Source organism: Scophthalmus maximus, chromosome 13 (assembly GCF_022379125.1).
Source record: "Scophthalmus maximus strain ysfricsl-2021 chromosome 13, ASM2237912v1, whole genome shotgun sequence".
In the NCBI taxonomy this organism is placed as follows: domain Eukaryota; kingdom Metazoa; phylum Chordata; class Actinopteri; order Pleuronectiformes; family Scophthalmidae; genus Scophthalmus; species Scophthalmus maximus.
Window position 1 is genome coordinate 15,362,501 of NC_061527.1, and position 22,362 is coordinate 15,384,862.

General features: G+C 43.6%; 1 protein-coding gene across 1 annotated transcript in view; it reads right to left on the reverse strand.

Moving 5' to 3' along the window:
* Positions 1-22,362, reverse strand: part of sema6bb (sema domain, transmembrane domain (TM), and cytoplasmic domain, (semaphorin) 6Bb) — a 111,336-nt gene that overhangs the window by 11,455 nt on the left and 77,519 nt on the right. The window contains exons 11-16 of the mRNA XM_035648167.2: positions 21,388-21,519; positions 20,374-20,523; positions 19,312-19,491; positions 16,670-16,810; positions 14,338-14,415; positions 11,131-11,189 (exon numbers count right to left, since the gene is read on the reverse strand). Of these exons, the coding sequence (XP_035504060.1) occupies positions 11,131-11,189; positions 14,338-14,415; positions 16,670-16,810; positions 19,312-19,491; positions 20,374-20,523; positions 21,388-21,519 (740 nt within the window). The remainder of the gene's footprint in view (positions 1-11,130; positions 11,190-14,337; positions 14,416-16,669; positions 16,811-19,311; positions 19,492-20,373; positions 20,524-21,387; positions 21,520-22,362) is intronic.

Below are 22,362 nucleotides of genomic sequence, written 5' to 3' on the forward strand. Positions count from 1 at the left end.
TTGTAGTGAGCTGTGAAGTTAACGCCAATGTGTTCAGGGATGGCATGGAACTGAAAAAGAAGTAAAGCACTTAAAAAAAGAGAAAAAGAGAGAGGCACAAATGCTGCAGAGCTCCTTACTTGGACTAAACCTGGCTTGCTCGTAAACCCTGTTTACTTTCGGGATGATTGTAAAACCATTTACAGTCCCTCCCTGACAGTGTTTTCAGAGCAGCTGCTGGAGCGCGAGCTCTGCACGACTCCAAGGTAACATAAAGATAAAAATATTAAAAAATACCCCCCCCCCCCACACACACACACACACTTGGCTCCTGAGAGCCAGGCGGACATGGCTGTCTTTCACCGGAATGATCAATATGTTAAAACATTTATGCTTACCAGCCATGTGTTTGCAATTAAAATTGCATAAAATCTCAGCGAAAAAAAAACCTGTTAATAGATTCAGGTCTATGGCTGGGTCTATTATTGAGGGAAGATCAGGCTATTGCCTGGCTCCGAGTCAAGGTTTGCAATGATGACTGCATAATTACATACCTGCACGCTCCGCATACATTCCTCTCTTCCACCCCTCACTCTTTCCCTCTAGCTGCCCTGTGTAGCTTAACATTTAACTCTTATCCTCTTTCCTCATTTTGATTTCCTTCTTCTTTTTTTGTGTTTATAGAAAGTTCTCTCCTCGGGGTAAACGAGTTGCTTTGGGGAAAGTTACGTGTTGAAACCATCAGAGGGGCCCGACTCCCTGCTGTTGTCATGTAATCAAAAGCTACAGGACTTTTTTCCCCTTGTTTCCCATAAATGTTATTTTTTTCACAGCCTTTGCACACGTGTTGCTGTGAGGAATGTTCCTCGTTAAATTTGTGGATCCAGTTATATCAGGAGATCTTGTTTGTTTCCAGAATCTGGTCAATCGTCAGCAAAAGGCAGCTTATCAAGTGCGAGTCCGTTCGCAGTTCGAGCCACATCCAGTCCAAACAAAGCAAATGGGCTGTGGCGAAATCTGTGGAGGAATAAATTGTGTTCCAGAGAGAGTCGTGTCCATGTGTGCAAATGTACATGTGTGGGTTTCTCAGTAGGGCGTATTTTTTTATTCCGCTATATTCTGTGACTTACAGGCTGAAGTGTTGGCTGGTGTTTTCTTTTGGTAATTGATAGTCTCATTTTAGGTGCAAAGCCAAAAGCAGAATGTGGAATGCAATCATAAATATTCACAAACATGACACAGGCAATAAATTGGAGCACAGGTCCGCATAGCATTAACGATCCGCCCAGAGAGGCGGTTCACATCGCTCCCTCCCAAATCATGAACCAGACGATTTAAACTTAATGCTTCTCACATGCTACATCCATGTATCATATGCAAACCATGTACGGTGTTAAACAATACACCCCGCTGCTGAAAACACATGCCGATTAGTTTTTATGTTAACACCCCCAGTGCCTTCATTGGATTCGATACAAATTTCCAAAGGTTTAACAGAATGATTAAACCATTAGCCCTCATGCTGCACGCCATCTGGCGGCTGATTGAATTTGCTCTCGCCCCATTCGTTCAGCCGCCCGCCTGCTCTGCTAATTTACAGGCCGACTTCAATGAAATGTCTCTGCAGTGACGCGGTCCAAGGCCTCGCAGGTGGACGTGCCGTCAGAAAACACATCCCAAACCGAACGGTCGCTCCGAATCGCAGCACCCGACAGCTGACCTGGCCCGAAAAGGGGGCTTATGGTGATCGATACTGAGTTGCTGCAACAAACTCCAAGAGTTGATAGAGATAGGAGGTGGCTGATGAGAGAAGTGACAGAGACAGAAAGAGCTGGGAGGAAGTGTTGGAGGGAAGAGCAACATAAAGAGAATGAGATTGAGATGGAGCGGGACTAAGTGCAAGAGAGGGAGTGTGAAAAAGTGGTGTGGTGTTATTGATGTGTTGCAGAAAGGAGGAAAAGTGTTGTTTGATGCAGCGAGTTAGGGGAACTGACCATTGTCGATTTCTGTCTGAGTGATAGACACAAAAACAATCCCCAGTGGTGTGAGTGGAGAGTAGTTACAGTACTCTGGAAGTGATGCCCCGGGACTCTCTGATGAGTCATTACACAACGCCTCCAGCTCCTGTCTGCATTTTCCTGTTATTCAGCACTGGACACATACTCACCCCAGGCTCCCACCCCTTACTCTTCATCAAGTGTGTGTGTGTGTGTGTGTGTGTGTGTGTGTGTGTGTGTGTGTGTGCACGTGCGTGCGTGCGCGTGTGTGTAATGTCAGCGGAATTCCTTGAATGCCAGTGTCTGGCTGGTGAGTTAAGCTGGTGTGTGTAGCTGTGCGCAACAAGGCCCAAGGTCCCGTTTGAGGCTGGCATCTGGATCACGTAAACCAACACATTCCTCCGATCGTGCACAGACAGATACATAAACAGTACAAGATACAGTCCAGCCCATGCTCACGTTGCTGCTTTCAACATGTAATTAAACTTAAAAGAAACATGCTCATATAAAAGTACAGAGCAAGACCGTGTACTTGTCCCTTGATCCTGTCAGTGTCATATTATTGGATCACCTGATCACAAAATTAAAAAGTTGAGACACATTGAATCTGAGTAATTTTGCCACCTGACTTTTGACTATTCTAAATTATCATTTAAATACAAACACAACACAAAAATGTTGATCAGCTGATTTGCATTTTTTTCTTTTTTCCTCCTTCGATTTTCCTCAGCTATCCAAGTTGCCACAGGCCTTGTTCACTGTAAATGACTATGACATAAAACCAGGGGTCATATTGGTTTTCACTCATGTGCTTCTCTTAAAAGCACACTGTATTTTTTGATAAGTGAAAAAGAAAAACTATGAGTAACTGTAGGCTATACATGTATGTGTACAACCTTGACCACCCAATATCTCAATTCACACACAAACACACACACACACACACACACACACACACACACACACACGTGTAGCAGAGAGGACCTGGGGATCTCTGAGGGGTCAGCAGGCCCTCTGTGTTTTCCAAGCCTCTCTCTGAGGCCCCCGCTGTGGGGAAGGAGATGTGAGGAGCAGAGGGAGGACTCAGAGGATGAAGTCAGATGAAAGACCTGAAGCCCTTCAGGAGTCCTCGCACCTCGACAAGCTTTCCATAGGCAGAAGGCTGCTATTCTTATCTTCTCAAAAAAAGAAATTCCCCATCTCTACACTGCACACACACCATACAGTGTTTTACTTCTCCTGTACCTCTACCATGCACAAGTACACACACACACACACACACACACACAAGTCAGTTGTTATAGAGCGCACAGGTCCTCATATTTAATCAGCCCAGCCGCAGTATTCACTGAGGGGATCAACTCTGTTCTTCAAGCCTCTCAGAAACTCCTCAGGGTGGGAGAGATGTGTGAGCTACAGCACAGTCTGGTGTCTGGGGATGCTCAGCAACACACCACACTTCCTCTATCTCTGCTTGTCTATTCACCGGCTCCTTCTCTCTCTCTCTCTCTCTTTCTGTGTACGCCCTTGGTGTGTGACTTGTAGGAGTGACAGCAGAGGGAGTTAGGAGAGGAGGCAGGATGACTGTGGCGTCAAGGTTACAGAGCCCTTTCTCCGTCTGAAAGAGGAAACTGCATCAAAGGAAAAAAAGTGAAGTACCTCTGCTTTCATGCTCATTTCCTGTCCGTCTCTGTCTCTCTGTTGGGGTTCAGGCTGCAGGGCAACGCATTTATCATCAGCAGACTTAAAACTCTGCGCTTTAACAAGCAACCATGTAAATACAAAGACTTGTGTCTGCTATGTGGCGTTCTCCTTCCTATAAGCCTCAACTCAGGGCCTCCCTCCAAGCCGCAGCAATTAGAGAGGAATCAGTTCAGACCAGGGCTGTAAATTTGGCAACAAATTTTCCTTCCCTCACAAATGTCCTCACAACATTCCAACCGCCACAGAGAAAGACGGAGTCACCCCTGGCTATGCGGTGACCGTCATCCACTCCAATGACACCACAACAAGGAATCTCCAATTTGCCCTCGCCTCATTGATGTTTGTGTGAACCTCAATTACTGAGTGATTGCCTCCCGCTGTCCCACCAGTCAAAACAGTGCCTTACTTCAGGAAATATTTTCACAGCACCATAATTGCTTCCATCTGTAGCTACACTGTGGCAACACTAGCTATGTCATTATGCCTGAGTGAGTTCACAGCAAAAAACGGGCGGCGGGTGAGTGTGTGCACGAGTGTGAACGCCTGTGTGTGTCAGTGAGGGTTTGGATGCAGGCATTCATTGAGACGCAAACTCTGCTTTTATCAACAGAGAGGAGGAACAGTTCTGAGAACAGTATGCAGGAATGTGATGTTGCAGGACGCTTCTGCAGCTACGACACCATGCACACGGCCGCCTACTACTGTTTAATGGCTGGTTTAACAGAGTTGACTTTAGCTGATGAATTGTCTGTGCAAACACACTTCCAGTCTTTCACCCAAAATACCTGCACCCAGCAAAAAGAAATGAGGGAGTGTTTAACATGTTGATGCAGGCACTTTACGCATTTTTTTTAGGTTTCCAGGCTGTTTCCCAACCAAATGATTTGGATGCAAGAATCTTTTTACTTGGGAATTTAGAGACCTCACAGCAAATTAAAAGAGAGACGCTGGAGGTCTGACAGACCGTTGAGACCACGTTCATGCTGTAACTGAGCCGCCTGTCAGCAAGGGGTCACGACCTGGAAAAAGTGAAGCCCGCCTATCGACACTTTGTTATATCCCGCCGTAAGTGGATCTGACGTTGTGTACCCCGCGTCGACGCCTGAACCGAATCACACTCATTACGCTGTTTACGGAAATGGTTTATATTTCCTATCAACACATGCACGTTTACTCACACACACACACACACACACACACACACACACACGCGCACACACACACACCAAAAACCAGAGCGGTTGAGAGTTAGTTAGGTGATTTCTGTCAGCTGAGTTTGTTCTGCTCAAACACCATTTAAACAAAATCCAGCTGCAGTTTGTCACACTGGCTGAGTTGTCCACTGTGAAGAGCCAATTCATGTAAAGGGCGCACAACTGCTCACACAAACATTAATGGCTGTATTTTCCCACAAGCTCAACTGCTGGTTCAAACTCTGGAGTTGCTCCTGTGGAAAGAAGAAAAAAAGAGACTGAGGCAGAGGTGAACCTGACGGCCAATCCCGTCAATTGTGACTGTTTCCTGAAGAGACCGAGAAATATCTCGGTGCCGAATCCAAAACCATGTGCCAACAGCAGCGCAAATAGGTTTTAAAAGGGCAGAAAAAACTATTTATTATAATAATTATAATTATTATATTATTAATAAAAGGATTCTCTTCCAAAACCAGATACGGCTCATTCCTCTGTGCCGTGCCGCTTCACTGGCGTCATAATACTATGAAATTAAACTCATGAAAGAGCCAGAGTTTTGTTCTGCAATTTTTTACAAATCAGAGCGTATAGGTGTGTGTTGGGCTTACAGTGTGTTTACTTTGTTTGCTATAGTTTGTGCTGGACACTCAGAAATTTGATCATTGAGCAAAATGTCCTGATACTACTGATAATAAATGTGTCATAAAATTAAATAATTTATGAACTATGGGTATTGCACCACATCACGCACTCACATGACTTCAGACTGCAGACAGAACGAACACTATGCGGCTGTATGATAGCTGAATGTGTTTACTCAAAAGTAAAGGAAACAGCCTCACAAATTAAATATTTAAAACAGCTGCAGATATATTCCTTGCTTTTTCCCGTGATTTCAGAGAAGTCTGTGTTTGCGCATCTGCTACTTTAACCGAAGCCTTAAAAATCCTGAGTTATCCTGAGAGGAAGTAGAGCCCATATAGGCCAACACACACACACACACACACACACACACACACACACACAAAATTGAACCCAGATATTCCTCTGACCTCATCTCTTTCATCCAAGTTTCCCTCCCTCACCACATCGTCTCAATTAGACGTTGTGCTTCCAAACTCTGCTTTGATCAGAGCAGGTTTAGAAGAAAAGCACGTCTCTATGCACTAATATTTCTGTGTGCGTGTGTGTGGGAGGGAGATCCTCATACCTTCTCACGATTGAAGTCATTTCGCACTCTGGTCTGATGACTATACAGAAAGACATTCTGTTTGCGATGGTGTGCATTTTGACTGATTTATGATAAATTAAGAAAAACGGAGCGTTGCAAAATCCCGATGTAGAGGCTAGTGCGAGGTGAGGTGAAGGGCAACAGCTCAGTGATATATGAAAGGAAAAGATGATGAGGATAAGAGGCAGGTGGTTTACATCACCTTGGCAGAGTTACAGCCTGGCCACCGGCCCACTCAGGAGGCCAGTGACAGTGCTGTGACACAGTACACGCCAATGGCACTGAGTCCATTTATCACAACGGCCCGGACTAGCACCCATGAAAGTAGATGCTCCTCACCCTTCCCTTCACCTCTCTGCATTCTCAAGCTTTCATCCGCCCTCGCCTTTTTCCCAGTTCCCTATTTGATTAGCCTCTCGCCACCTCGCATTTCTCTCCTCCTGCAACCTCACATTTTCTGTGCTCCCTTCTCATCACTTTTTCTTATATTCCCCCTTATGACTCCCCGTTTCTGATCCTCTGAACCGTTTCACCCTCTCCATCCTCAAAGTTTGCCTTCTTCCTATGATCTCTCAATCCCTTACTCATTCCTTTTGCTCTGCTCTCTACTCCTTGATCTGATCTACCCTGCGCCCCCCCCTCCTTTTCCCTGCTCCTCTCGTCCCATTCCTCTCCCCTTGCGGAATCACCCTTGATATCTATTTGACTGCCATCAGCCAGAGGAGAGATGAAAATCGATTCTCCTTCCTGCTTCTCTGTGGCTAAGGAGAAACGGGCGGCAGTTAGCTGAGCTCTAAGTAAGGCCCTCCATCCATCTCCCTTTGAGGTCTGACGACAAGGCTGCTCTGAAATCAGTGTAGCACTGACTGAGACCGGAGAGAGATGAAGCGTGAGGAAGTGAAGCAGCAGAATGAAAAAATAAAAAAAATAGTTTTCAGACTTTTTCAGACAAACTCTAAAGACAAAACTCAGCATAAAATGCCCTTAATAAACTGACTATATCCAGCTTTAACTCAAGGGGGGCTGGTTCAGCCTGTAAGTGAGAAATGTATATTCTCACGTACAGTACTCTGGCAATATCTAACCATACAGACAGATATGGTTCAATGTACCCAGGTGTTTAGATATAACACAACTGAAATGAATGAAATTTAGTTTCACGGTTGTCACTGCTTTCGAAAATCTTGGGAATTAATTCCTAAAAAAAAAAAATAGAATGGGAGCAGATGAAAGAGGGGTTCAATTTATTATATGTGTATAAAAGGTGACGAAATGTAAACGGAAAAATAAAACATTTCATACGAAAAACTTTTTGGAAAATAGTTCACTGGAAATACTTTGTACCAAAGAAATTGTCTATTAAAATCTTGGCAAATTAAAGTAAAAGGTATCAAGTGGCTACACACAACTAGTAAGGAAAGGAAGGAAGGAAGGAAACGTTGCAATTTAGGTGAAATTTAACACACGACTGATTCTGAGCCGTTTTGGTTTCTGATCTGATAAAATGAAGCAAAAAATACGTCTCTTTGCGACACCAGGTGATACCAAAGAGAAATTTTCCCCTGAGAAATATAAATATAAGCATACGTAATAGAACAAAGTTTCATGACTAGGAGGAGAGAGGGAACTTTCAATACACGCAGCTGTAGAAGAGTCCTCCTCGAGGAAAGAAGTGAGTAAAGGGAGAGTGGGGATGAGAACTGCTGAATTTCCCCAAAGAGGGATAGACAGGCCAGACCTTATCTCCCCTCCCAACTGCTGGGTGAAAATACAGACAGGAGTCCGACATGGAGACATAAGGTTCCGACACCAAAGTCCTACTGCTATGCACCGATCCACGTCTCCGAGGGGTTGGTGTGTAGTACTGTAGCATTTGTACACAAATGTACATTATGTGTTCTCTGCATATGAAGAAAAAGGGCAAGGAAGAGAAGCAGAGTGAAAGATGCTGACAGACACATACAGAGAGGGTGAGCAGGCAGTTTTCAAAGTCTTAACAGTGTCAGCGACAATTTGTCATAACAAGCCCATTGAAGCTGCGCTTCTCTGTCTTCCTCTGACTGAATATTGTGTTTGCAGATGGCTGAAGGGATCTTTATCTTACAGGAAGACGAAGAAAGATGGACTCAGCGTTAACTAGGAACAGGAAACCGGGAGGAAAGCATCCGTACCAGAGACAATGAAAGTGTCAAATAAAAGAGGGATATGATGAACCGCTGGGCCTTGGCACCAGGTTCATCACAATATCGGAGACAAAGCAGCGGTGGCAGGCGTCAGATAGATGCTGGCTCACGTTCCAGCCATGCCAGCCCAGCAGCTCTCGTTCATCCAGCGACAACAGAGCTCCGCTCTGTCAATAGAGTTCGGCTTGGGCATATTTCATGACGGGATCAGACGCAGGAGCAAACATGCCTCAGAGCTATGAGATCCCTCAAAGACATGGCCAGAGAGCAGGACAGTACATCTCTATCTGACACCGGTCCAAGAAGAACAGATACCAGGGAGCAGCACATTTTCATCTCAGCGTATCTGAGGTACAACTCTCAAAATTAATAATCTCTCTTTACTGTAAACTTGTGGCCAGATTAAAGAAGTACTCCACTAACTTTACATACCAGAGTCAATTTGTTAATGATGGAGTATTACGAAGCCTGTGAAGCAAATACATTAAGGAGCTTTGTCAGGTCTAAAGAAAGACATTACAGAGTTTTATTAGGGAAGTGATTACTGTATGGAGCTTGGCCCCCACCAGCAGTAGAGATTATTATTATATCTCAGAGTTAGAAGATGTTTCACAATATTAACTACCACTTGGCAAAAAGGAAGATGTGTTTTTGTTGCTATAATTTAACAAAAGCTTTGACTTCTTGTGCTCAGATAAGATCTCATATCCTGCCTCTTCATATAGAAATAGGTCAGTATGCTACTTTGGGAGAAGAAAATTGGATTTGTCCAATGTGTGATCCTGTGGGGAATACTAAGGGTTTTTTTGTGTGGTTTTTTTCACGTTTCATGTTTTTCATGTCTGATCTTTTGTCCATTTACAGAAAGTATCAGTGAGTTCTTGGATATGAATGACTCACATTTCTAGAAATAGATATTCTAAAGCGGAATTCGACAATGTTTTGGCTTAAACCTGTCATTATGATGTTAAAACTGATTGCAAAGTGTAATGGATAGAAAAACGACACCTTATGCGGTTATACTTGTCCCCTATAAGCCTGACTTTCACCTTTTATTTCTCTTTGCCACAGCTTTGTGGTTTTTCATGTAAAAATGACAACTCATTTTAGGACACAAAGGGAACGAAAGCAGGCGAAGAAGGAGAGTGATGAAAAAGAGGGATAAAACAAGGTTGAACCTCAGACGGGCATTCACTCCGCGGAGAGAGCTCTGGAACTTGACAGGCTTCAAAAACAACATTCGGCTTTGTGCGTCAGTACATTGTGCATAAGCCACTGAAAAGTTGCTCAGTTTCATATTCCGCATGGCACAATGAAAAAAAAAACAAAGAGCAGGACAGAGCGAGAGTATGTCTGGCTGTCTGATAGATTATATATTCGGTGACTAGATATTGTCATTCATTATGGACAAAAGGTCGGCACACTTCTGCTGCTTTGATTTGACCATTTTTAAAATCACTCGCTCGCATGTACCCTAACTTTATGGCAGTGAACTATTAAATCGCTCTTTAAAAGAGGGATCTTTTAAAGATAAGAGACATTTTACAGCCCATTCAGGAAAAAAAAGAAGGTGCCGTGATGATTTACAGTGCACAGAGAGTAGAAAGCTGATGTAACTACACGTTCAGCATTACTCTGTCATTACTGACCCTAAGACAGGGCACCAGAGGTCAAGATATAAAAAGTAGAGAAGAAGCACCAAGACTGGAGCTTGTAAAAAAAAGCCCATTAGCACTGAGCACAAGTAATTATGTTCATCTGTCACCCACTGGTGTACTACAGAAGCAGAGTAATGATCATGGAAGATGCACTTTTAATTACAGGCCTCCCGCACAACAGCTGAAGTGTACTCCCATCATGGAGAGGAAATTCCACAAAAAAACCTTGTTTTTATCATGTTATGATATTTTACAAAAAGTAACATTTAGGAGACAGAGGCACAGCGTGACCTGAAAACAGACCTTTTGAGCGATCGAGGCGCTACACGTGGGCCTAATGAAGACAAACAACTATCCTCCCGCACCATACGCAGGGTGAGCGTCAGCTGTCAGCTACAGAGGTCACCCCCTGCGGTCCTGTGGTCAGAAGACCTGAAGTGAGAGAGCAGCATCAAACAGAGCACCCATCTGAAACCGGATTAGAGTTGTACGCAGGTTCCGATTACGCAACATGTATCTGTTCTTTTTCTCAGGGAGCACGGCACATGAACTCGGGGAACTTTCAGATGCAAAGGATTAATTTGCACGCATTGGAATTAGCGCGCAGATCAAAGCGAGGGGGGCGTCATGGGAGTATCCAAAAACCACAGTGTATCTAAAATAGAGATTTCGCTTTGCTGCGCACCACTTCTATTTTCATAACGATATGGAGAAGAGGAAAACGGTAAACACCGAGGGGAATTCAAGCTGGAGTTGAAGTTAATTAACCACCATGTATATGCAAGAGAATCAACCAGACCAAAGCAACGATAGCATTCAAGTGAGGACAGAATAAACAGCGAAGAGAACAAAGTTTGTTAAAACATACACAGGGATTTTCTTGCCAGCTCCGAGACAAAATAAAGAGTAGCAGACCGCCTTCGTGGTGCATCTTGGTTGTTGCTCTCGGGAGAAGTGAGATACTACAGCGCACTGAGGTAGACTGGGACTTGTCTCTGTGTTTTATTTGTGGATTTCATCTGTACAAAACTGACACTGCCAGGCGCGTTCCTTTCTTTTACTGTATTGCTGTTTACCCTGAAGATACACAAGTTATCTGAAGGATCTGGGCAAAGACAACAGAGCGATTAGCTTTAACACACACACACACGCACACGCACACAGACTGGGAATCACTCCTCTTACCGTCACAGTCACCCAAGTGGGCCACGTTTCCCTGTTCAACATCTTGCTCGAACGGCAGTCTGAGGAGAAGAGACACGGTCATTAATCAGAGGACACAGAGGCACGGCAACACGGCCAGCGACATACAGCGCAGATTCTCTCTGAGAGAGGAAAACTATCTCGACGCTAAAGCAGAGGACAATTTACACAGATGCATAAATCTCTGCAAGTTCCTTTGACACAGGGATTTAAAAAAAAGAAATCTTTGTTGTTGAAAGTGAGAGAGAATTATAAAAAAACAAAACAGAAGAGGTCCTTGTGCTGCCTACTATCTTGCCACAATCATCATTATTATTTAAAGATAGCCACTTATGCCTGCAGGGTTATTAATTAGGCAAATTAATGCTCTAAATTGCAAATTGTTCTCTGTCAGCATTCTTGTCTTCACATTAAATATTTGTGATTTAAGTATAAACCTTATGTCCTCAAGTATTAGGGGGTTTGAGTAGATTTTATACAAAAAATGTTAGTATAGTATTAATATGCTGCTTACGTTCTCAACAAGTGTCATAAGGTCATCATATGAACTTTATGGGAAAAAAAACTATTAAAAAAGTAATTTATCATAAAAGTTAAATGTTCAAAAAAACAAAAACAAACTCAAACCTGACAGGCTTTTCTATTATTTTAAGGAAATGATGACATTTCTACAAGCCTAACCCTGCGCCTCAAAACTCATTTCCAATTTGGGCAACAGAGGAGCATGGAAAACCCAAGGGATAAGAAAATATGATGGAGTGGGGGAGCAGAGAGGAAATGAGAACAGCACACAGACCAGGTGCTTACAAAGAAAAAAAACACAACTGCTTTCAATGTATCAGGGAAAACAGAAAACTCATATTGGACGGAACGATTGTGAGCAGATATGTGTGCGGTTGTTTGTGCACATGAAGAGAAAGATAAATCAGAGTCTCAGTAAGGATCTGTTGTACCTGTGAGCACTTGGCACAGAGATGCTCAGGTGATCTGATGGGAGCCTAAGAAATAATTTAAGGAAAATTAAGATATATGGGAGCTTATTTAAGTCGACAAGCCTCCAGCGAGACAGGACTACTCTGAATGTCACCTAAAAAATTGGAAAAATGTTAAATCATTAAACTACTTCACAAATTAAAGCTGTACAGACTTAAGTTTCTTTGTCTTGATATGTGACTGTGACTCAATCAAAACCACTGAGGGGACTTAAGATTTGAATGGAAAATTCCCACGAGGCAGTCAGTGACCATCAAAGGTTTGTCCTGCTTAAACACAGAAGCACAGTTTGATCCACAAACGACCTTTGAAGAACCAGAGCATGAACTGCCTGAGGATGATGAATTGAGCCGATTGGGACAGGAGATTAAGAAGTCAGTGCTCCGCAATTACCAAAAGGCTCAGGCAGCAACGCAGCCCACATCTGCGCTTTTAATGTCTCGAAAAACACTGTAACAAATGAGTCCGACTGTGTTGTGAACCTACGGTGGTTGTCATCCTAATAAAGAACAATGTTTTTGTGTTGCCTCTCATGTACCGTGGGTCATTTTTGCTGTGTTTACATTGGCTTTGTGTGTGCATGCATGTTGAGCAGTAATAACTGTGAACAGAATGGATCACATACATACATTCAACTGTAAAACCAAACACATTTTCCGCCCAGTAAAACAATCACAACCACTATTTTCATTAAAAACTTGCGTGCTTGCAAACGGCCCACATCACAATCTGATGTTATATAACACCAATTGCAGAGTTCTCCTCTGGCGTCAGTTTGCAAAGAGAGGCTGCATTATTCCACAAAGAGGAAATCCACAGTAACTCAATGCAAAATCAATTGTCGAGTTGACCGCCCTTGGTAAATCTAATCAAGAACAACACAGAGGCCTTTAATATTATAAGCAGGCAGCCTGGGGTGGTCTTTAAGGCCCACGTTGTCTGTTCTGCTGGAACTACACCATGCGCTTTTAAGGCCTAATTCAGAAAGCAGTCTGACTTCAGAGAGATTTGATTTCACTGGAGGGAGGCAGCTAAGACTGAAGGTGAGCTGTCAAGACAGACACAGACACACACACACACACACAAACACACACACACACACACACACACACACACACACACACACACATCAAGGCAGATACACGCCTTCATGCACACACCAAGACAACACACTGTCTGGGTACACGTGCACAACAGACAGTGTTAGACAACAGAGAAACAAACAGAAAACTCTGCACTCACTCACGCTCCTACACAATGTTAAATGGTCACTATTTGATCACGAGCAAAGTGAAGGAATTGAGTCTTGTTTAACAGCAGCAGCAGAAAGCAGACTGCGCGACTACAGGCTGCTTACAGGGCAGAGATGTTCCACAGAGACCCTCTTGGGACCTGGTATCAACATCTGTCCTGAGCGATCCTTACACAAGTGGATGGCACCTGAATACAGGTGTGAACCAAGTGGCAGGTCACCCACTGGCGTGTGAGCTACTGTTTTGAACCCATCGAGTTTTTCATTTTGGCCAGCGTCGTCTTCATTTTTGGAAACCAGAAGTAACCATATTTGGAGGAGCGTGGGGTGGACCGTAGTAGCTGTCAATCAATCCTGACTCACTCTCCTACTCACACTAACACAAGCATATTGACAGACGAAAGACCTTTATAGTCCTGCTGGCGAACCCCTCCCCCATCATTTGGTCTTTCTGAACATAAATTGTTTATTTTCATATAGAGCCGGGAAGTGAAATGCAATCACAAGTTTTCATGGGAGACACATTCAGGACACATTCGAATGCCAGATGTGAACTGATGAACTTGGAGCTGTCCACTTGTGATTGGATCTCTAAGGACTGATGTTAATACCAGGTGTGAAATATTAACAGACAGGACGAAGGAATTCCAGGGCAAATAAATCATTTTTGGGGTCTCTACGGATGTGCTTGTCAAGAAAATAACCTTGGCAGGGATGATGAGGGCAGGTTAAAAAATCTAAATTAAACAAACTTTAAAATGTTGTATTAAAGAGAAAGAGCAGGGGAATATGGTAAAACAACAGCTAAAGTGTCAAGACAGACAGAAGAATAAACCAGACAGGCAGAGTATTAGTATGGAGACATGGGGCAGGTACTGCGTAATGTATGAAGCGGAGAGAATAGTGTGTGAGGTGATTCATAGAGGAGCAGTGCGGTGTTATACCTGGTCCCAGGTCTGAGGAAAGAGCAGGTGCTTCCTCTGGTCCAGCCACAGTAAGGATCTCTTGAGGCGATACAGTTCCTGCAGACACACACCCAAAATTCATTTGGTCGCTTAAAGTCAAGGCTAGGCTTCTGTTTTCTGCTTTGCTTGATTTTGACTGTTATTAAAAGGACCATGATGGTTTTCACCTATTTAGACTACAAGGCCATGACAACGGCCATCTTTGAACTTCAACATGCAACATGTGACGGAGCCACAAACAGAGATTTCACCACCTCTCTTTCGTTTTCTCTGTCTTTCTTCCTTTCGTGTGGGTTATATTTTGCCTGCGGCAGCCCAAAATCTCACAACCCACCACAAGATAAGTCTTCGGAATATGATTTTCAGAAGACATGGTTGAATTAGATAAAAAGATGAATTTGATACTTTTCTCTAAAATATCAGATATCAGACGTCCTTGACTGCGGCAACGAGGGGAGTTTATGAAAGCTAGCAACTACACTGGCAGTCAATGATTATGCATGTCTGACAAAAACACAAAGCCAATGAGACGTTCACTGTGAAGGATAAGCAGTTTCAACTTGTGTCACGTATAGAAAGCACAGAATGCCTGGAGGGCAGGACGTCAATATAAAAGCCTGTGGCATTACTTGGCCAGGGAATAGTCATTGCTGAACAAATAATACAGTATGTAAAAGCTCTGACATGGGCTCATTGCTTCGCGGATGACTGCAAAACATCCGTTTTTAATGATGAGGTTAGAAGGTCAACTTGCGATCGTTTACTCTCTGCATTGGAAAAGCAGACCAGTTACTGTAAGATGTTAAATTATTTAAGATTGATTTGACTATGTCGGCTGAGAGCAGGCCAGAGAGGAATCAGCTGTAGCAAACACTCACTCTACAAACAATCACCAAAGGTTAAAAAATCCAGATCTAAGCAGCTAAAATGTCACTAATAAATCTTGAACATACTCAGACGCACTTGTACGCCGATCTAAACGCACAAATGCTCACGACTCAGAGCGCATGTGAGTGTGAATCACACTCTGATGTGTGACTCACCTGGTTCAGTGAGCACAGCGTACGCCTGATGGGATGGTGTGTGAACCAGGTTGTGTTTGTGTGTCAGTGGACCCTAAACGCACCACAGCCACAACGCTATGTTAGTGCGCCAGCTAAGATATTTGCTCATCACGCCCCATTATCTCTATGTAATCATATCTGCAGGGGAGTGATGAGGTCAGACTCTGACTGCTGCTGTGATAAATATTTCAAACGTGAGCTCCTGTCCGACTGAAATGCTTTTCAAAGTTAAACAAATTCTCAACATTCACACCACTAAACTGCCTGAACGATCAATCGAGCATTTTCCTCTTTGTGGCATTAAGTGAGGAAATAAAAGCTCTCAATAAATGTTGTAAATTAGCTGCTAAATGGAATAAAGTCCCATTAACTCATTCAATTATTTATTAAAACCAAGTGGCAAACCCACCGTCACGTCGCCCTTTGGTTTGTGAACTGCCATTTTGAAAAGCTTCGAGTTCAGTATTTTGGTCAGACCATAATTTACAAAATGAACATCACGCTGTATTGAAAAAGACTTGAAACTAGAGATTGAGACATAAACTCCTCAGGAAAATGTATAAATCAAGTGAGAAGTAGAGTCGTTTGCTCATTGACCTCTATAGAAACAGACTTATTTTTGTAACCAGAGAAGTCGCCCCCTGCAGGTCATTCAAGAGAATACAGGTTTTAGGCACTTTTCGCTTTGACTTCACTCTTTGACTTCACTCTTTGAGTTCACTATTCACAAGCCACTAGCTTACTATTCTCATGAAATACATTTTCATTTATTATAAACATTTCTTTTCCTTAATATGTCCTGTATTGGCAGACATTATTATCATATCATTATTACTTTGTGGTAAAATTACACTGCCTCTATCATAAAGTTACAATTGCTGGCTGCTGGAATAATACAACATTATTTTCAATGACGGTTTATTACACTAACAGCTTTAATTCAATTTTCCTCCAATTTACTGTCTTTTTTATTGTGTTTTGAGTCATTTCTGTACTATACAGCAGTTAGCAGATTATCACCTTGCTCAAGGGCACAGTGACAGTTGTTATTATCATTATTATCATTACACGAAAATTAAAGTCGGCCACAGAACAGTGAGTCTGCGGCTGGCAGGGCTTCGCTGTGTCTTCCTCAAGGACACTTGTGAGGGCAAGATACCTCCTGAACGGTCACCTGGTGTCTTATTATGCTGCCCTGCTGCTGCACTACTCTGTTCGTGCTTGCACTGCATTCAGGGAGGACTCACTTCATGCATCGGGAGTAGAGCTGGCACCGTGCCACTGGTACTCTGACCACACAGGAGGGGAAGGCGAGGAGTAGACTGTGGCTTGCCCGGTCCAGAGTCAGAGACAACAGCTGCCTGGCCTGAGGAGAGTCTTCAGCACACCTGAAACAAACACACACACACACACACACACACACAAAACAATAAAATGCATTAGGCGATTTCAATTACCGGACAGAGACTGCACATTAAATGTCTGACCTCGGTCTGAGCATTTCAGCAAGAAAAAAAAGCATTCCCCGTACAACCAAACATTAACAGCTCTATAAATAAAACCCCAATGAAAGTGAAAGTGACGAGAAACTGTCCGTGTTGCAGCATGTTGTGGTGTCAACCTAAAAACGCCTGCAGATTGGATTGAGGGCCGAGGGGTCAGCCGGCCATCAAAACCAGCAGCCAGGAGCGGAATCACATCTAATTGGCACTTAAAGCAACGGCAGCCGGCAGCAACCGGCCTCACCGCGGTGGATTTATACCTTTTTATGCACACTACACTCACGCTCCAGTTGTATCTGGATGGTTTATGGTAATAACATTGCGACGGGCCCACAGTCATTAGGAGGAATCTATCATTCTGCTCAGGCCAAGCTGTGGAGTTATTCTTCACAGCCAATATCACCAAAGGAAGGGAGAAACAGAGGAAGAGAGACGTGGAGAAAGTGAACACACTGAACAAATAGCTAACGAATGCTGGAAAGAAAAAAGAGGAGAGACTAGAAATTAAAGGAGATTGGTGGGGTGGGGTATCCAGGCTCTATTAGTGTTGCATTGCTTTCAGGTCATTTCCTGGTCCATTACGGCAACACACCAGTCATAAACCAGAGCGTTCTGTCTAAGCTAACCCCTTAAAGGACGACTGTTTTAGTGGGCCTGCTTCTACAGTTTCTTACAGCACACAAGGCTTTGCTTTGTCTGTGTATGTAAGGTGAGGTTAAGGGTGGCCTGGAGCATTAAGGGACAAAAAAAGAAAGAAAAGCAGATGTGGCTCTGCTCTGTCTCCTGATAAGCTGGGTGAACACTGCTGTCGCTGGACTGTCACTGACCTCCTGGTGGGCTCAGCATGCACACCAAATCATCCCTCACACACTGGCTCCAGGCTACACCCGCACATTCATCACACAGACCCCTCATTTCATTTGCCATTACTATCACTCAAGTATTTATAGGACTTCCATAGCATTGGAAGGACGTGTGTTTCCAGCAAGTTGGTTCAAGAAATAATGGGAGGGGGAGATTATTGTTGCAGAAAAAAATGCATTTATATCAGGGAGGGCCGTTACCATTGCAGAAAGCTAGTTTTCGGAAAAAACAAGTACTTTCTTTTTAAATGCCTCTAATTAGCCTTGGTGACAGATAATCACCAGCCAAATCTGCCTGCATCTGTGTGACAATCGTCTTCCCTCCACCCTGCGGCTCTCCACCACAAGAAACAATCTCATCTCCACAAAGAACAAAAGAGCAAAAATGGAGATTGAAAATGAATTCTAATCCACTCCAATCTTTAGCCAAGATCTAGATATTAAATATGATTCCGCTTCAGACGGAAGATAATGGGTCACTTTTCCTGACAGTGTAATTTTTGATTAAGATTACTATAATGTGATTTTATCATCATTTCATTACTTTGTGACGTTTTACCCCGTAATTCTGTTTCCACCTCATTAGAAGATGTTCAGATTTGATAATGAATATCAGCCTCCAATCCTATTCTTCTCTGTTTGTCCTATGTGTATTCTCTTCATGGGGTCGCGTCGTCTCAGCTCCGCCTCCAGTTATGTGCACCTCTCGGACACGTGTCATGTTTCCAGGTCTGCGACTCTTTTTCTTGGCAGAACTCAGCACCAGCTCCCCTCACGGTGCTCATCGATCCCACTATCATTTATCATTTAACCCTTTCCAGGCCACTGCCGCTGGAAAACCACTCACTCTACTGTGAGTGGTTTTACATCAAGCTCTCGCTACAAACGTTGCCTTAAAGGAATAGTTTGACCAAACCAACCGACAAGCACCGTTAAAGCTCATGAATCAACACTTATCCCCCCAGTAAGCATAGTGACATTTTGACACTTTGGTTTATAAACAGATAAAACTAACTGTTAACTGGTGAGCTTAAGGTGATTTCGGCTACATCCATACTACAACATTTAAATGTTTACACTATTTTACATTCACCGCTGATCGTCGAGTCGTGACTGATGAGTGAATGAATCAGTAAACGAACGCGTGTGACTACGTCATTGTTTCCATTTTTGCCCTTCTGTACTACAACGCCCTCCCCCCCAGAGTTTTCAAACTAATACAGGGTGGGCAGCATTTCCAAAACGTATCAGTTTTAGGCGCTTGAACACTCCGGAGCAGAGTGGAAGGCAGGCGTAAATATAGAAGAAGTGATGCGTCTTAAAACACAAACACAGTAATGTGGATGTAGCCTTGGTTTACTGTTTACCACTGATTCAAGTTCTACACTAAGCTAAATGGCTGCTGCACGTAGCTTCATACGTAGGACTTGAGAGTCACATAAACCCTCTCAGCCGACTCTCAGCAAGGAAGCTTGTGAGCACATTTTCCAAAATCTCGACCCTCTGTTAGCTTTCACATCTTACTTATCGGGGTTGAATCCTTCCAGTTCCTCCAGGAAGATGTTGCTGTTGGTGACGGTGTTGTCCTGGTTGGGCATGATGAGGAACTTGAGGAGGGTCCCCCTGCTCGACCCGAGGAACAGGACGGTTCGGTTCCTGTAAGGCCCGGCCTCTGTATCCACCACGATCTTATTCAGCTGGTACCTGCACAGCAGGAGAGGGGCAGAGCGCTACATTAACGCCAAACTGTTGTTTGGTCCATTTGGGACTTTCCTTCCACGAGAGCTAAAAACATACTCACGATGCTCCTGGAGGCGAGTCTGTGATTTAAGTGCATTACAACTGATTGGTTTAGATATAAAATACTGACTTGAAATCATACTATGCCCATTTCTCTCGAGTCGCTGCAAAATGAAATAAATTCCACGGAGAAAAAACTGCTCATCAAATCTGCATAATAAACTAATTATGGCAGACGTTCAGTCATTAATAATATCAGTCAAGTCGCGGGGCTCGTCTCGGAACAATCGTGGAGTGTTGCCGAGCTACACACACTTCTGTGTGTATTAGTCAATAGACGAGAATAGAAGCCGTGTTGTGCCGGGTGTTTAATATTCCACATACATCCACTCCCCATAATCCCCTGGTGGTTGGATGGCAGTTGGACTCCATAGTAGTTTATGGAGAGGGGGAGAGAGAGAGAGAGAGAGAGAGAGACTAATGCATGCATTTATGTGAGACTTCATGTGCTACAGCTGCTCGCCTGCAACCACAGGCTTTAACACCACCAGGATAAGTGCAACAGAAGGAGTCCACAGCCTGAACACACTGATCATGTGTGTGTTTGAGTACATACAAACAGCTGTGTGTTTATAGCCATGTCTCCTACACTGTAAAACAACACACAGGGATGTGAGGCAGCTTGTCAGATGTGTTCATTAAAAAAAGAAATCTTTCCTCATTATTTTGATAAGAAATATAATTTAAATGGTAAAATCAAAATGGGTTTGCTGCTGCAAATTGTTTGTGCACTAACACAATCTGTGGGACATTAGCGTTTGAGGGGTCGGCCGGGTTCACGCTCACCTAACCATGGTTCTGACTATCCAGGGTCTTTGTCCGAGGGACGGGACAGCCTCATCCATCAGCGGGTGGGTCTTGACGAAGTTGAGCATGTCATCGGGAAAAGAGTTGGACGAATTGAACCTGGTTCCTTGAACAGCGCAGCCACCGGGTCTGGGCACAGGACGATTCAGCACAAGTTGAGCAGACGATACAGAGATTCTCATTCCTGACTTCTTTAGGTCTTAGTTAAGATCAAATTATATAATTAATAAGTCTACTGTCTCTTAGTGTCTAATACTCAAGCCGTTTTCAGACTTGCATTGCAAGTCCGGACATTTTCCTGAAATTTGCCGGAGGGGCTGTATGTGAGAATGTGAATGTCCACAAATGTTACTCTGGACATTTTCTGTAACTTTTCCTGCCAGTGAAGTTTCCATAACATGTCTGAGTGAGCTCCTGTGAGGATACAGCAGGCAAATCTATGAAAAATTCCCAGTGAGTGGTTGGGTGTGTTGATGACTGTAAACAAACACATTATCGTCATGTCCTGCTTCCTGCATGCTCTACCAAGACGCCACAGCATGACCCGCTGTTGTGAACGCGTCCGACTGGGACAATATTCTGACTACGGCTAACTCTGGGGAATGTCCAAAGCCAATTTTCTGGACATTTTCTGGAGTTCATATATTCTTTAAAAAAACAGGCTGATTTGACTTAGTCAAAAGTTCATATTGAGGTATTTGGAGAAGGATCGACGACATCCATCCATTTTTACTTAACTAAACATTCCACAGGTTTTAAAACCAGCACCTTCCTGCATTCTCCACTACCAGAGTATTTAATCAGACTCCTTTGTGTATCTCCTTTTTGTATGAAATCGAAAATCTAGACATGAACTCCGCCGTACGAAACACACTTTATAAGACAGAATCATGGCCAACTTTAATAAGGGTTGTTCACAGTGCTGTTTTCTTCTGACAGTTGTTCGATAACAGCCTAAACACAGGGGCATTAATTGATTAGAGCCATCTGCACCTTGGCTTCGGGATGACTTCATCTGGAACAGGCGTCCAAATAGACTCGGGTGATTTCTGCTCCTTGAACCTCCCATCAAACACCGCCGCCAGCTGCTCCATGTCAAAGGCGCACACCGCCGAACCGGGAATGCTGGATGAGACAGAGGGAGATTGCGACCGTTGATTGACAAAGCACTTTGAGCTGATATGAATTGACTGTAAGTCCTGCGTCAGGTGGGCCTCACTTTCAGACTGAAGAACAGAAGAAAGAATCAATCGAAGCGGTGAAAAATAAAAGCTGAGGTTCGAGAACACTTTCTCTGAAAAGAGGGAAGAAGTTAAAAATAGAGTCATTTGCAAGTGTGTATCAGGGACGGACGCTCAGTGAAAATGACAAATTGGATTTTCACTGTTCATATTTTGACATTCAGTGTTTGAACAAAAAGGAAATTGTTATAGAGACAGAAATGATAAGATAGATGCTGTCAACTCTGTGGGCGAAGTATAGATATGCAACAGATGAGTCAGCTAGATTGGGCCCACAAAAAGAGGTCTTGGCTACAATTTCTGGACCATAAAACCAAATAGGAAATGAGTCGCTGGATATTCTGCCTTTCACAAAGAAGGGGGGAAGATTTCTGCAAAGGAAATGAACCCAACAACACGTTCCAGTGAAAAGCCCAGTGCACCGTGGAGGCTGTTTAACTGCTCGTGACCCCTGCGATGGGGAACAGAACATCTGCTCCAACAAGTGTCCATAGCCCAGCACATTTCACAACACAATTCACACGAAGTTGGACTGCGTCCTCACTATTGTGTCATGGCTTCAGAAACAGAGCACAACATGGACTGGAATGAAGGAATAAATAAGGAATAAATAAAAGCATCCCATGCTTCCTGCTCGGAGACTCAGCTCCCTGCTCTGCATGTCTCCTCATCAATGACTAACGTTGTGTTCGGTGTGAGAGCGAGTGACGAAGTGCTATTAACACGC